This window comes from Schistocerca serialis, chromosome 7, assembly GCF_023864345.2.
Source record: "Schistocerca serialis cubense isolate TAMUIC-IGC-003099 chromosome 7, iqSchSeri2.2, whole genome shotgun sequence".
Taxonomy (NCBI): Eukaryota; Metazoa; Arthropoda; class Insecta; order Orthoptera; family Acrididae; genus Schistocerca; species Schistocerca serialis.
The window spans coordinates 357985504-357998669 of NC_064644.1; the positions used below are offsets into that span (position 1 = coordinate 357985504).

Below are 13166 nucleotides of genomic sequence, written 5' to 3' on the forward strand. Positions count from 1 at the left end.
GGAAAAACGAGCTCTTACATTTTTCTATGCGAGCCCTGATTTTTCTTATTTTATTGTGATTATCATTTCTCCCTATGTAGGCAGGTGCCAACAATGTTTTCGCAATATGAGGAGAAAACTGGTGATTGAAATTTCATGAGAAGATCCCGTCGCAATGAAAAATGCCTTTGTTTTAATGATTGCCACTCCAATTTACGTTTCATGTCTCTGGCACTATCTCCCCTACAATACAAAACGAGATTTGTACTTTTTCGATGTCATCTGTCAGTCCCGTCTGATGCGGATCCCACATCGCACAGCATTACTCCAGAAGTGTGGTGTAAGCAGTCTCTTTAGTAGACCTGTTGCACCTTCTAAGTGTTCTGCCAATGACTCGCAGTCTTTGGTTGGCGCTACACACAACATTATCTATGTGATCGTCCGAATTTAGGGTATTTGTAGTTGTAATCCTGAAGTATTTAGTTCTATTTACAGCCTTAAGATTTGTGCGACTTATCCCGTAATCGAAATTTAGTGAATTTCTTCTAGTACTCGTGTGAATAGTTTCACACTTTTCTTTATTCAGTGTCAACTGCCTGTTTTCGCACCATACAGTTATCTTAACAATTTTACAATTCGTTATGGTCATGTGATGACTTTACAAGATGGTAAATGACACAATCATCTGGAAACAGTCTAATAGGGCTACTCAGATTGTCTCTTACGTTGTTAATATAGAACAGGAACAACAGAGGGCCTACAACACTTGCCGGCCGAAGTGGCCGTGCGGTTAAAGGCGCTGCAGCCTGGAACCGCAAGACCGCTACGGTCGCAGGTTCGAATCCTGCCTCGGGCATGGATGTTTGTGATGTCCTTAGGTTAGTTAGGTTTAACTAGTTCTAAGTTCTAGGGGACTAATGACCTCAGCAGTTGAGTCCCATAGTGCTCAGAGCCATTTGAACCTACAACACTTCCTTGGGGAACGCCGGATATTATTTCTGTTTTACTCGATGACTTTCCATCTATTACTACGAAATGTGACCTTTCTGACAGGAAATCACGAATCGAGTCGCACAATTGAGGCGATATTCCATAGGCATGCAGTTTGTTTAGAAAAGGCATGTAAGGAACAGTGTCGAAATCCTTCTGGAAATCTTAAAATATAGAATCAATTTGTAATCCTCTGTCGATAGCACTCATTTCTTCATGAGTATAAAGAGCTAGTTGTGTTTTGCAAGAACGAAATTTTCTGAATCCGTGCTGACTACGTATCAATAAATCGTGCTCTTAGAGATACTTCATAATGTTCGAATACAGTATACGTTCCAAAACCCTACTGCAAATCGACGTTAGTGACATGGGCCTATAATTCAACGGATTACTCCTTCTTTCCTTTTTGCGTATTGGTGTGACATGAGCAATTTTCCAGTCTTTACGTAAGGATCTTTCTGTGAGCGAGCGGTTGTATATAATTGCTAAATACAGAGCAGTTGTATCAGCATACTCTGAGAGGAACCTGACTGCTATACAATCTGGACCGGAAGCCTTCCTTTTATTAAGTGATTTAAGCTGCTCTGCGACACCGAGGATATCTATTTCTATGTTATTCATCTTGGTAGATGTTCTTGATTGGAATTGAGGAATATTTACTTCGTTTTCTTTGGTGAAGGAGTTTCGGAATATCGTGTTTATTAACTCTGCTTTAATGACATTTTCCCCTTTTTGCAGCAGAAGGGTGTAGCGTTCCAAAAGATTGAAAAAGGGCACAGGTCATCCCCGTTTTCAAGAAGGGACGTCGATCAGATGTGCAGAACTATAGACCTGTATGTCTAACATCGATCAGTTGTAGAATTTTGGAACACGTATTATGTTCGAGTATAATGACTTTTCTGGAGACTAGAAATCTACTCTATAGGAATCATCATGGGTTTCGAAAAAGACGATCGTGTGAAACCCAGCTCGCGCTATTCGTCCACGAGATTCAGTGGGCCATGGACACGAGTTCCCAGGTAGATGCCGCGTTTCTTGACGTCCTCAAGGCGTTCGATACAGTTCCCCACAGTAGTTTAATGAACAAAGTAAGAGCATATGGACTATCAGACCAATTGTGTGATTGGATTGAAGAGTTCATAGATAACAGAACACAGCATGTCATTCTCAATGGAGAGAAGTCCTCCGAAGTAAGAGTGATTTCAGGCGTGCCGAAGGGGAATGTCGTAGGACCTTTGCTATTCACAATATATATAAAGGACCTTGTGAATAACATCGGAAGTTCACTGAGGCTTTTTGTGGATGACGCTGTAGTATATCGAGAGGTTGTAACAATGGAAAATTGTACTAGAATGCAGGAGGATCTGCAACGAATTGACGCATGGTGCAGGAAATGGCAATTCAGTCTCGATGTAGACAAGTGTAATGTGCTGCGAATACATACAAAGATCCTTTATCATTCAGCTACAATATAGCAGGTCAGCAACTGGAAGCAGTTAATTCCATAAAGTATCTGGGAGTAGGCATTAAGAGTGATTTAATATGGAATGACCATATAAAATTAATCGTCGGTAAAGCAGATGCCAGACTGAGATTCATTGGAAGAATCCTAAGGAAATGCAGTCCGAAAACAAAGGATGTAGGTTACAGTACGCTTGTTCGCCCACTGCTTGAATACTGCTCAGCAGTGTGGGATCCGTACCAGATAAGGTTGAAAGAAGAGAGAGAGAAGATCCAATGGAGACCAGCGCGCTTCATTACAGGATTACTTAGTAATCGCGACAGCGTTACGGAGATGACAGATAAACTCCAGTGGAAGACTCTGCAGGAGAGACGCTCAGTAGCTCGGTACGGGCTTTTGATGAAGTTTCGAGAACATACCTTCACCGAGCAGTCAAGCAGTATATTGCTCCCCCCCCCCCCCCCCCCCCCCCCTACGCATATCTCGCGAAGAGACCCTGAGGATAAAATCAGAGCGATTAGAGTGCACAAAGAGGCATACCGACAATCTTTCTTCCCACGAGCAATATGAGATTGGAATAGGAGAACCGATAGAGGTACTCAAGGTACCCTCCGCCACCCACCGTCAGTTGGCTTGCGGAGTATGGATGTAGATGTAGATGTATATGTAGACTCCAGCGTTGTTATCGTGCAGTTAAGGCATTGACTGCGTCTTGCCACTGGTGTACTTTATGTATGACCAGAATCTCTTTGTGTCTTCTGCCAGGTTTCGAGACAGAGTTTCGTTGTGGGAATTATTGAAAGCATCTCGCATCGAAGTACGCGCTATATTTCGAACTTTGCCAGTATTGGCGATCTTAGGGATACATTCCTGCTTCATAGTATTACTGATTTGATTTGTGGATAAACAGAACATGGACACTTTTTCCAGCTTTAGCATAAAAGAATTATCGACCTATGACGACTGCACCAACTTGAACTCGCAACAAATGCTTAGAAATAAGTTGAGTAAAAAATCCTTTTACTGACTCTCTCTCTCTCTCTCTCTCTCTCTCTCTCTCTCTCTTTCTTTCTTTCTTTGCTTCATGTTTTTAACAACTGAGATCTAAATGTTCAAATGTGTGTAAATGCATGTGAAATTTTATGGGACTTAACTGCTAAGGTCATCAGTCCCTAAGCTTACACACTACTTAACCTAAATTATCCTAAGAACAAAAATACACCCATGCCCAAGGGAGGACTCGAACCTCCGCCGGGACCAGCCGCACAGTTCATGACTGTAGCGCCCTAGAAGGCTCGACTAATCCCTCGCGGCACAACTGAGCTCTCTTACCCTCCTACACACAGGCAGTAACTGTGCAAAATTGGGAGCGATTAACAACATTTTCATTAAATTTTCGTATATTTTATGGTTCAAAAAGAGAGAATAGGCGTCAGAACCTGTATAATGTGTTACTCCAGCAGTAGATTAATCAGCAGAAGCGTGGAATTCTGATGCTCGCTTCTGAAGGGACATCAGGACAATAGGTCCTTTCTTCAAACAACTTTCTTTACCGATGAAGTTACTTTTACATGTATGTTATTGGTTTCTGAGAGTCCGCAGTGTCTGAAGCAGATTGAAGATCAGAACATTCAGTGCGAGATTATTGGCGGGTACGTGTTTGATCCTATCTCCACTGAAGAAACCTTATCTACTAAAAGATGCATTGAATTACTTGCCGAAGTGCTACCGGCTCTCCTAGAGGAAGCAGCGCTTGAAATACGTAGATGTTCATGGTATCACACTATTCGCTTGTTGCGAGGAAAGCACTCACCGAGCTGTTTCCTCGTCGGGGGGTCGGTCGTGAAGGCGTTACCAGTTGGCCTGAACATTCGTCTAATTTGATGTCACAGGACTTTTTCCTCTGTGGTAAACTAAAAGGTGAAGTCTGTGCACAAATTCCAACGAGCCAAGAAAATTTGAAGCATCGCACTGGTGCAGTATGTGCAATGATATCGAACGAATCTCTTCATTCTTTCCGGAAGTTCTTGCGCCAGCGACTAAAAACGTGTGTTAACAGTGAACAGTGGCATTTCGAGTACTTTATGACATACAAAAGGAATTTTAAAATAGTGTTTATCACTACATCCTTTTGTGATTTCCTTTTCGTTGTTGTTGCTGCTGTAATTTTATCGTATAAGAGCGTATCCCGAAATCAAACTCATGACGTGAAGTTGTTAGCTAAGAATTTTTATATCTCGATTCCTTGTTTGACAAAACGACTCAGTAGTGGACGTGCACTTTTCTTTCATGGCTCTGGCAGAAGCAAGAGCAGAGCTGTTACAGTAACTAAGTGATGAATTATCCTTAGATGGCATGTCGTTTTCCTTCCAGTTGGTGTTTCGGTGGAAACAGATAAAACTAAGAGTGATCAGTATCGGTTTTAAATTGAACTTTTTCTCCACTGTTCCTCTCTTGGAAATAGAGCCGCTTAGCTGTGACAAATTGGAGATCTCCATTAGCCCGACGCGACAGTTTTGTATACCAGCACGAGCTTCTGCATAAGACAACAACCTGATTCATCATCAAACCAAAACCAGTTAAATGTTAAGTTCTAAATACAGCAGTTTCTCAGAAACTACTAATTGGATTTTGAAGACTGAAACGCTGTTGAATTCGTCTCTTTTAGAAATACAATGCTAGCAGTATATCAATGTAAATAATATAGCTACGAAAGGACACTGTACGTCATTCAGCGAGTACTTTTCCACAATTCATTATGGTGACAACATATTTGCGATGTCTTAAACAGAAATAACTCAGCTGAGGCGCTTACCTGAATGTCCCTCTATAATTAAACATTTGACTGTGCAATGCTTTCGGCTTGACTTATAAAAAAAATACCAGGGTTAAAAAGAATAACTGCTTCAGAGGCGAACAAGATACTTGTGTGGTGTAGGAAGAAGTTCGCAGTAACCGCTTACAGGGGGACCATACAAACTTCCCCTCAGCAATGTGATTCATATGGCATGGTGTGTAGCGCACGACTAGGACTGCAACATATGTAAACAAGAAGACGTAACTGCCAACCGTTGTCGAGAAAATCGAGTTTGAAAATTTTACAGTTCTATGGTCGCTAGTATTCATCGAATCCGTAGGCAAGTGAGCAAGCGCTTACTTTCATAAACGTGGAGTGTCTGGATCGAATTTCTTTGTTGGTACTTCTTGTTCATTTTCTTTCCCCACGTAATTCTAACACAGATTTAGAATGACTGTGCATGATTCATTTATTATTTTCATTTACTATTTTGGTAATCTTTACCCTGAAAAATCTGAATTTTGGAAGTAGTTACCCATTAGAACTACACTGAAGCGCCACAGAAACTGGTGTAGGCATGCGAAATCAAATACAGAGATATGTAAAGTTGCAGAATACGGCGCTGCGGTCGGCAACGCCTATATGAGACAAGTGTCTGGTGCAGTTGTTAGATCGGTTACTGGTGCTACAGTCGCAGCTTATCAAGATTTAAGTGAGTGAACGTGGCGTTATAGCCGGTCCACGAGCGATGGGACACAGCATCTCCGAGTTAGTGATGAACTGGGGATTTTCCTGTATGACTATTTCACTACTGTACCGTGAATATCAGTAATCCGGTAAAACATCAAATCTCCGACACTGCTGCGGCCGGAAAAAGATCCTGCAAGAATGGAACCAACGACGACTGAAGAGAATCGTTCAACTTGACGGAAGTGCAATCCTTCTGCAAATTGCAGCCGATTTCAATGTTGGGACATCAACAAGTGTCAGCGTGCGAACCATTCAACAAAGCATCATCGATATGGGCTTTCGGAGTCGAATGTCCACCCGTGTACCCTTGACGATTGCACGACACAGAGCTTTACGCCTCGTCTGCACCCATCAGCACAAGATTGGACTGTTGATGACTGGAAATATGTTGCCTGGTCGGATGCCTCGTTTCAAATTGCATCGAGCGGATGGACGTGTACGGGTATGGAGACAGCCTCTTGAATCCATGGACCCTTCATGTCAGCAGGGGATTGTTCAAACTGATGGAGGCTCTGTAATGGCGTGGAGCCTTTGTAGTCGGAATGATATGGGCTCCCTGATACGTCAAGATACGACTCTGACAGGTGACACGAACGTAAGCATCCTGTCTGACCATCTGCTTCCATTCATGTCCATTGTGTATTCCCACGGACTTGGACAATTCCAGCAAAGCAATGTGACACCCCATACATCCAGAATTGCTACAGAGTGGCTGCAGGTACACTCCTTTGAGTTTAAACACTTCCTCTGGTCACCAAACTCCCCAGGCATGAACATTATCGAGCATATCTGTAACTCCTTGCAACGTGCTATCCAGAAGAGATCTCCAACACCCCGTATTCTTGCGGATTTATAGACAGCCCTGCAGGATTCATGGTGTCAGTTGCCTGCAGCACCACTTCAGACATTAGCCGAGTCCATGCCACGCCGTGCTGCGGCACTTCTGCGTGCTCGCGGGAGCCCTACACGATATTAGGCAGGTGTACCTGTCTCTTCGGCTCTTCAATGTACAGTCCTGCAGATATGTTCCAACTAACCATTAGCCCGTATACTCAGTACACGGTAAGTACGTTCCGACCCGCTAAGAGCCCATTTTCCCGGTAGATGTTCAGTGACAGGACGACTCAACGTATGAACCAATTTTCCCGGTATTCCTGCACTGTCACAGTAGGTCTGTTGTTAGAATTACGTGGGAATGAAGAAAAAAAGAGTATCGGCAGCGAGGTTCGATCCACAGACACAGCACTTATAACACTAAGCGCCTACTCGCTCAGTTGCATATTCCTGGAAAGTTATCCGCTTAAAAGCCTAAAATCCTGTAATAAAATCTAAAATCTTATCATAGAAATTAAAATTTTCAAATTGAATTTTCTCTGAAACGGTTGAGAGTTGAGTCTTTCTGTCTGGATATATTGAAATCCTATTCGTGCCCTAAATGAATGAAACGAGTGAGGGGAAGTTCGTAAGGTCGCTTTTCAGCGCAGCATAGAACAGGAATTCGTAGCGCTACTGTCTCCCCAGCAACGTCATGGTGCTCTGGCCAATGGAAACGTTTTAGCGGGTACGGGGCCTCCTTTTAAACTTGTACCTACCTTAGTGGATAGATAGTCAAACCAGCTATGTTCGTCGACGTCACAACTTCCCCACACGGTTGAGAAGCGCAGTATTTGCGTACTTAGAGCGAGCTGAGCCCTGCGGCGCGTCTGGCGTCGTTGTTTGACTCACCTCCCTGGGTAGGCCGGTACTGCTGGTCGTAGACGCGGTACGCCATGGCGTGGGCTCGGAGCATGGTGTGTGCCGCCTGGTAGTCCCCAAAGCCGTGTGCGTTCACCGCCGGCGCCTTCATGCGGTACTGGCCGTAGCCCATGCAGATCGAGGTCGGCTCGTTAAACGTCAGCCACCACTTTACCTGTTCATACACAACAGACGAAATAGCAGGCTGACGTATGTGCGATGCAGTTACAGGCCTCTCCCACAAAAAGATACATTGTATGCGTATTGCGCTCCACAGCTGGTAACGCGTATTCGTTCCTATCTTGCTACTGTGGTCTTCAGACCGAAAACAGGTTTGGTGCAGCCCTCCACGCTATTCTGTCCTGCGCAAGCCTCTTCATCTCTACGTAATCCATTTTCAGATATTGTAAGGATGGTACATACATCATCGTATAATGGTAATTAACAACTACAAATAAATGAAAGCACATTTTTTAAGAATACAGCTATGTAATAAAGGATGTCGCTTCCATTTCATTATCTGTCAGAGACACACATGTCGTGCTAGCCAAATACAAGCTGGAAAGATATATTGTCATTTTTTTTTGTTTCTGTTTACGCTCACGAAATCCGGGATAAATTAGCGTCTTACACAGGCCACCCACGACATATATTAGTGGCATAAGGAATACATGAAGAAAATTAATGGACAAATATCTCTGCAGTGGAAAAGCAGAGCAGATATAAAAATATGTAAGTTACACTCCCATTACATTCATCATTAGGCGTGTGCATTTCATAGCTTGTAAGTCCAGTGTTCAGTATGTAGTTATACAAAGAAATGCTGACCGGAATATGTATGGATGCAATGACAACCTGAAACAAAGTTAACTGTAAGACATGTCAAGTGAAAAAGTCCAGGCGGCCGCTGTGTCCGAGCGGTTCTAGGCGCTTCAGTCCGGAACCGCGGTGCTACTACTGCCGCAGGTTCGAATCCTGCCTCGGCCATGGATGTGTGTGATGTCCTTAGGTTAGTTAGGTTTAAGTAGTTTTAAGTCTAGGGGACTGATGACCTCAGATGTTAAGTCCCATAGTGCTTAGAGCCATTTGAACCTTTTATTTGAAAGAGTCCTACCAGCAGAATCAACGTGGCACAAACAGCAACCAGAGTTATTATATTAGCACATTAAAGTGTGTGGTACTGGATAGCACTACTCGCATAGTGAAACAGAATAAGAAGTAAAAGGGAGAAGCCATATATCCAAAAACAAGGCAATGAAAAAAGTTTACAATATTTTTATAACATCGGTGAAATTATTCAAGAAAATTTTGTTTCTCTTATCTGTCTGGTCGTTCAACACTCTGTCTGGGAGTGTGTTTCATGTTTGAAAAAATTTGCATTTTTTCCAACAAGTTCATTACAACCCCTTGTTGGATGTGTGTAATATCATCTTGTAAACTTTATACTTCGAAGAGAGTATTTAAAAGCTTTTATGCGTCCACCTAAGGCATAAGCGTTACTTCGGTGTTAAAGGTCTTTGTACCTTATCCTAAGCTTTCTACCAGTTTGCCCAATATAAGGCCTGTCGCACTGCTGACATTCTATTTTGTACACGCCAGACATGTCATAAATGGAACCTTTCTATGCTTAAACCCACACCAACATTATTCAAGATCTGAAATGATACCACGACAGTACTTTTCCTGAACAGTAGCCTAATTTTTTCGGACATAGTACCAAAACAAGGAAGGACACAATATTTGGTTTTATTCCCCTCATTGCTATGGTGGAACTGTTTTGCACTGTACTTTGGCTGAAATGTGCTGTTGGTATTGATCTCTGCATTCTGCTGGTTCCTTTTTGCACTGCGCACATTACTATCCAGTTGACCTGTTTATACCTCGCCTATACGTACCCGGCTCTTCTTCTACTTTCATAATACCCTGTAAAGTTATTTTTTAACTTGAACATGATTGATGTATTTTTGTCAATGAATGTTTTCAGTAGTTCCGATCCTATATTTCTATTTTCGTAATATGTATGGTTTTCTTGTTCGCGTTTCGTAAGTAGTACAGGGTATTGCTCTTTTCATTTAAGTTTCCTTTTTCTGTTGTAGTTTCATTTGTAAATCAGCTTTTTCTTGGGTCACAGCTTCTTATAACATATCGTTGATGGAGTTATTATCTCAGGGGGTGATATCTCTATCACTTCTATAAAGACGTTACATTGTTTTTGTTCTAATGAGACTGCTCAGTGAGGGAAGTAGCACTAACGCACTCTGCTGGTCGTTCTAGCGGTCACGGAGAACTGTTACTCCAGTTATTTACGTACCCATCGATGACGTGTACGTGTACTCCGTTACAATTACATCCGACTATGGGTTCTGGCTGCTTCATATTCTTTTTGCCAGGCAGCATTGTAGTTTGAGTGTATAGAAGAATACATGTTTCAAACTGATAACTGCAGAGATGTTTTCTGAAATTGCGTTTCTATGTTATGAGAGAGAAACGTTTTGGCAAAGATAAGGCAAAATAATGCACCGGAACTTAATAAGCAATAGTTCAAAAAACGATTGAACTATAATATTTATCAACGCCCTTCTTTAAACCAGGCCTCGACGAAACGTCTATCAAAAAAAAAGTAACATCGAAGATTTGCTGGAATTAATGCATTGTATCAAGGCAGGCTCTCGAGAAGGAACGCGTAGTACCGCAGAGAAAGGCACTGGGTACTAATATGAAGAAAATCTGAGACAGTTGAAGCCCTGAGGGAATATACATGTATATAACACTCGGCATATCCTTCCGTAGATCTTTTGAAAGTCACACCTGAGACATAACAATACACGCCGCGGAGATGCATGATCGATCTAATTCGCATCTGGACAATGTTTCTGTTATATGTTTTCCACACAAAGCACGACTGTGAAAATTTATCGCACGCGTGATTTCTTCTTCACTTAGCTTGATATCCGTATTCTGAATTACCTTTTGATGCGTAATTACGTGGCTTGTAAAACATGTGTCAAGATGCTGAGACTGAAACAGTGGGGATTCTACTAGCAGACTGGCTGCTGTTGGAGGGTTTAGTTCTACACGATCCACTCACATTAATGCGATCACCGCTTATGTTCGACGTCAACGTGCAATGAACACTCATAGACGGCATGTGGCAGCACTAGCAGTGGCGAGTACGCAAAGTGTGTCGGGGGGACGCGGAGAACAGTGCAATCGTCGTAATGTGGAAATGGAGTGATTTCTCTGACATCCAAAAGTGCGTGATTATTGGGTTTCGGGGCAAGGGTAGAAGTATTTCCGAAAACGCTAAAACTTTTACTTGTTCATGTGCACCCGTGGTCAAATGGTATCGCGTATGGCAAAATGGCGACAACCAAATCTGGCGCCGAGACAAATGTTGTGCACCACCAGGGATGAGTGACGTCTGCGGAGATGTGTACGGGCATTAGACGTGTAACTATTGAGTAACTGACCGCCCAGATTAACCAAGGAACTACCAACAGTATCTCCCCAACGACCGTTCAGCAAAGTTCCTGTGTATGGGCCTCTGCAGTAGCAGCCTGGTTCTTGCACCCATGCTGTCTGCTTCTCACCGACAACAAAGCCTGTAATTTGCACGCCAGTAACGCAACTGGACGTCCACTGAGTGGCGACAGGCGGCCTTTTCAAATGAATCACGTTTTGTGCTCCTTCGGACAAATGACCGTTGGAGTTTATGGCGTTTGAAAGCAAACGCAAAAGCCGGAGGATGGAGCGTTATGGTTTGCATAATATTTCCCTAGCATTCTCAGAGTGATCTCGTCGTTCTGGAAAGCACAACAGATGAACACAAATATACATCTACCCTTCAGGGCACTGTCACTTCTATATACAGTTTTTTCCCCTCAGTACGATGGCATTTACCAGGAGGTCAGTGCAACGTGTCAAACAGCTCGCTGTTTACGTGTGTGATTCGAAGAGCAGCAGGATGAGCTTACGGGACCCCCTGCGAGGTGGCAGACTGTTTCAGGCCTTTCACCTCAGATTTTATCCTATTTGCATACTGAATTTGCATAGGAGACTCTCCTGCTTTCCGATTCAGTTTGTACTTGTAAGCTTCTCAGCGGTATTGCGCGCTAATTATACTTAGTGGTTAACGGGTAGAATGTAGCAACGTGAGTTACCCGCTTCTCTGTATGTAATCTAACAGTTCATTCTTGTAGTAGTATTTTCCATTTAAATCTGTGTGTTCTTGATCAGGGGAACTTTTCGCTCTGGTGAAAACACGAGGAAATTTCACACGCTTTGAAAGAGCTGCCTGTCACTCAGTTGGCAGCTGCTACGATAGTAGACTACACGAGCAGCCAAGAGAGCCTTTAAGGGATTATTCACTGGCTCAGCCTCTGCAGGCAGTGAACGTTGGAGAGAAAGCAGAACAGGAAACCACTGGTGGAAGAGGTGAGAACTCGGCTTCTTAGGGACCTTTGCATGGTATCCTCAGCTGTCCAGTTGCCGTTCTTCTGTTGTGTGTGGTCTCCAGACATGTTTCCTCAAGCAAAATTATTAGCCACTCTGCGTCTGCAAATTTCCAAACTTTGCCTTTCCCATGCGAACGCTGTGCGAAGCCCAACAAGGTTCCCATAATTTCCGACAAGTCTGTACGTAGGGCAACGGGGCGACACTCGTTTTCCATTTCCTTATACACCTATCTCATTGGGGGATACACCTTTAACTTTATGGTGGGAGCTATGGAACGGACTTCTAGATCCTTGATGCGAAGAGCACTTAGACCAGGGGGGAGAGGGGGGGATAGGTTAGAAAAGATGGTTTGGGTGCCTTTAGGAGGTCTGAAGAAGGGCTACCAAATTTGGAGAGTGGCATACGTAGTCATATTGGTATTCATATGGACATTCACATTCGAACTTCTGCTTGGTGATGCCACTCTGGACTCAGCACTGGTACCTTTTTTTTTTTCTTGACAAGTTTCGAAATTTCACTCTGAACCTCCACGCACCCGCGACGAACAATCAGGATGATGGGATCCCTGATTCACAATTTCATCACATCAGTTCAGCCTAGCAACAGTTAGCGGCGCACCCCGACTTGTCGGCAACCACCTAAATAGCACTCACGGTAAGATCGCATTTGCAATGCACACTCCCGACTTCGGGAATCGCGATATATTGAGAGAAAAGGAGTTCATTTCTGGTTTCTATTTTTTATAGTCTTCCTAACTGCCGGCCGGGGTGGCCGAGCGGTTCTAGGCGCTACAGTCTGGAACCGCGCGACCGCTACGGTCGCAGGTTCGAATCCTGCCTCGGGCATGGGTGTGTGTGATGTCCTTGGGTTAGTTAGGTTTAAGTAGTTCTAAGTTCTAGGGGACTGATGACCTCAGAAGTTAAGTCCCATAGTGCTCAGAGCCATTTTGTACCTCGGTGGACAACATCGGTAACATCTCCGTAATCACCCACCAACTAC

The 13166-nt window shown here is 43.4% G+C and overlaps 1 protein-coding gene across 1 annotated transcript in view; it reads right to left on the minus strand.

The window, feature by feature from the left end:
• LOC126413089 (myrosinase 1-like) overlaps positions 1–13166 on the minus strand; it is a 298790-nt gene that overhangs the window by 140124 nt on the left and 145500 nt on the right. Inside the window, exon 5 of the mRNA XM_050082984.1 lies at positions 7704–7887. Coding sequence (XP_049938941.1) covers positions 7704–7887 — 184 coding nt within the window. The remainder of the gene's footprint in view (positions 1–7703; positions 7888–13166) is intronic.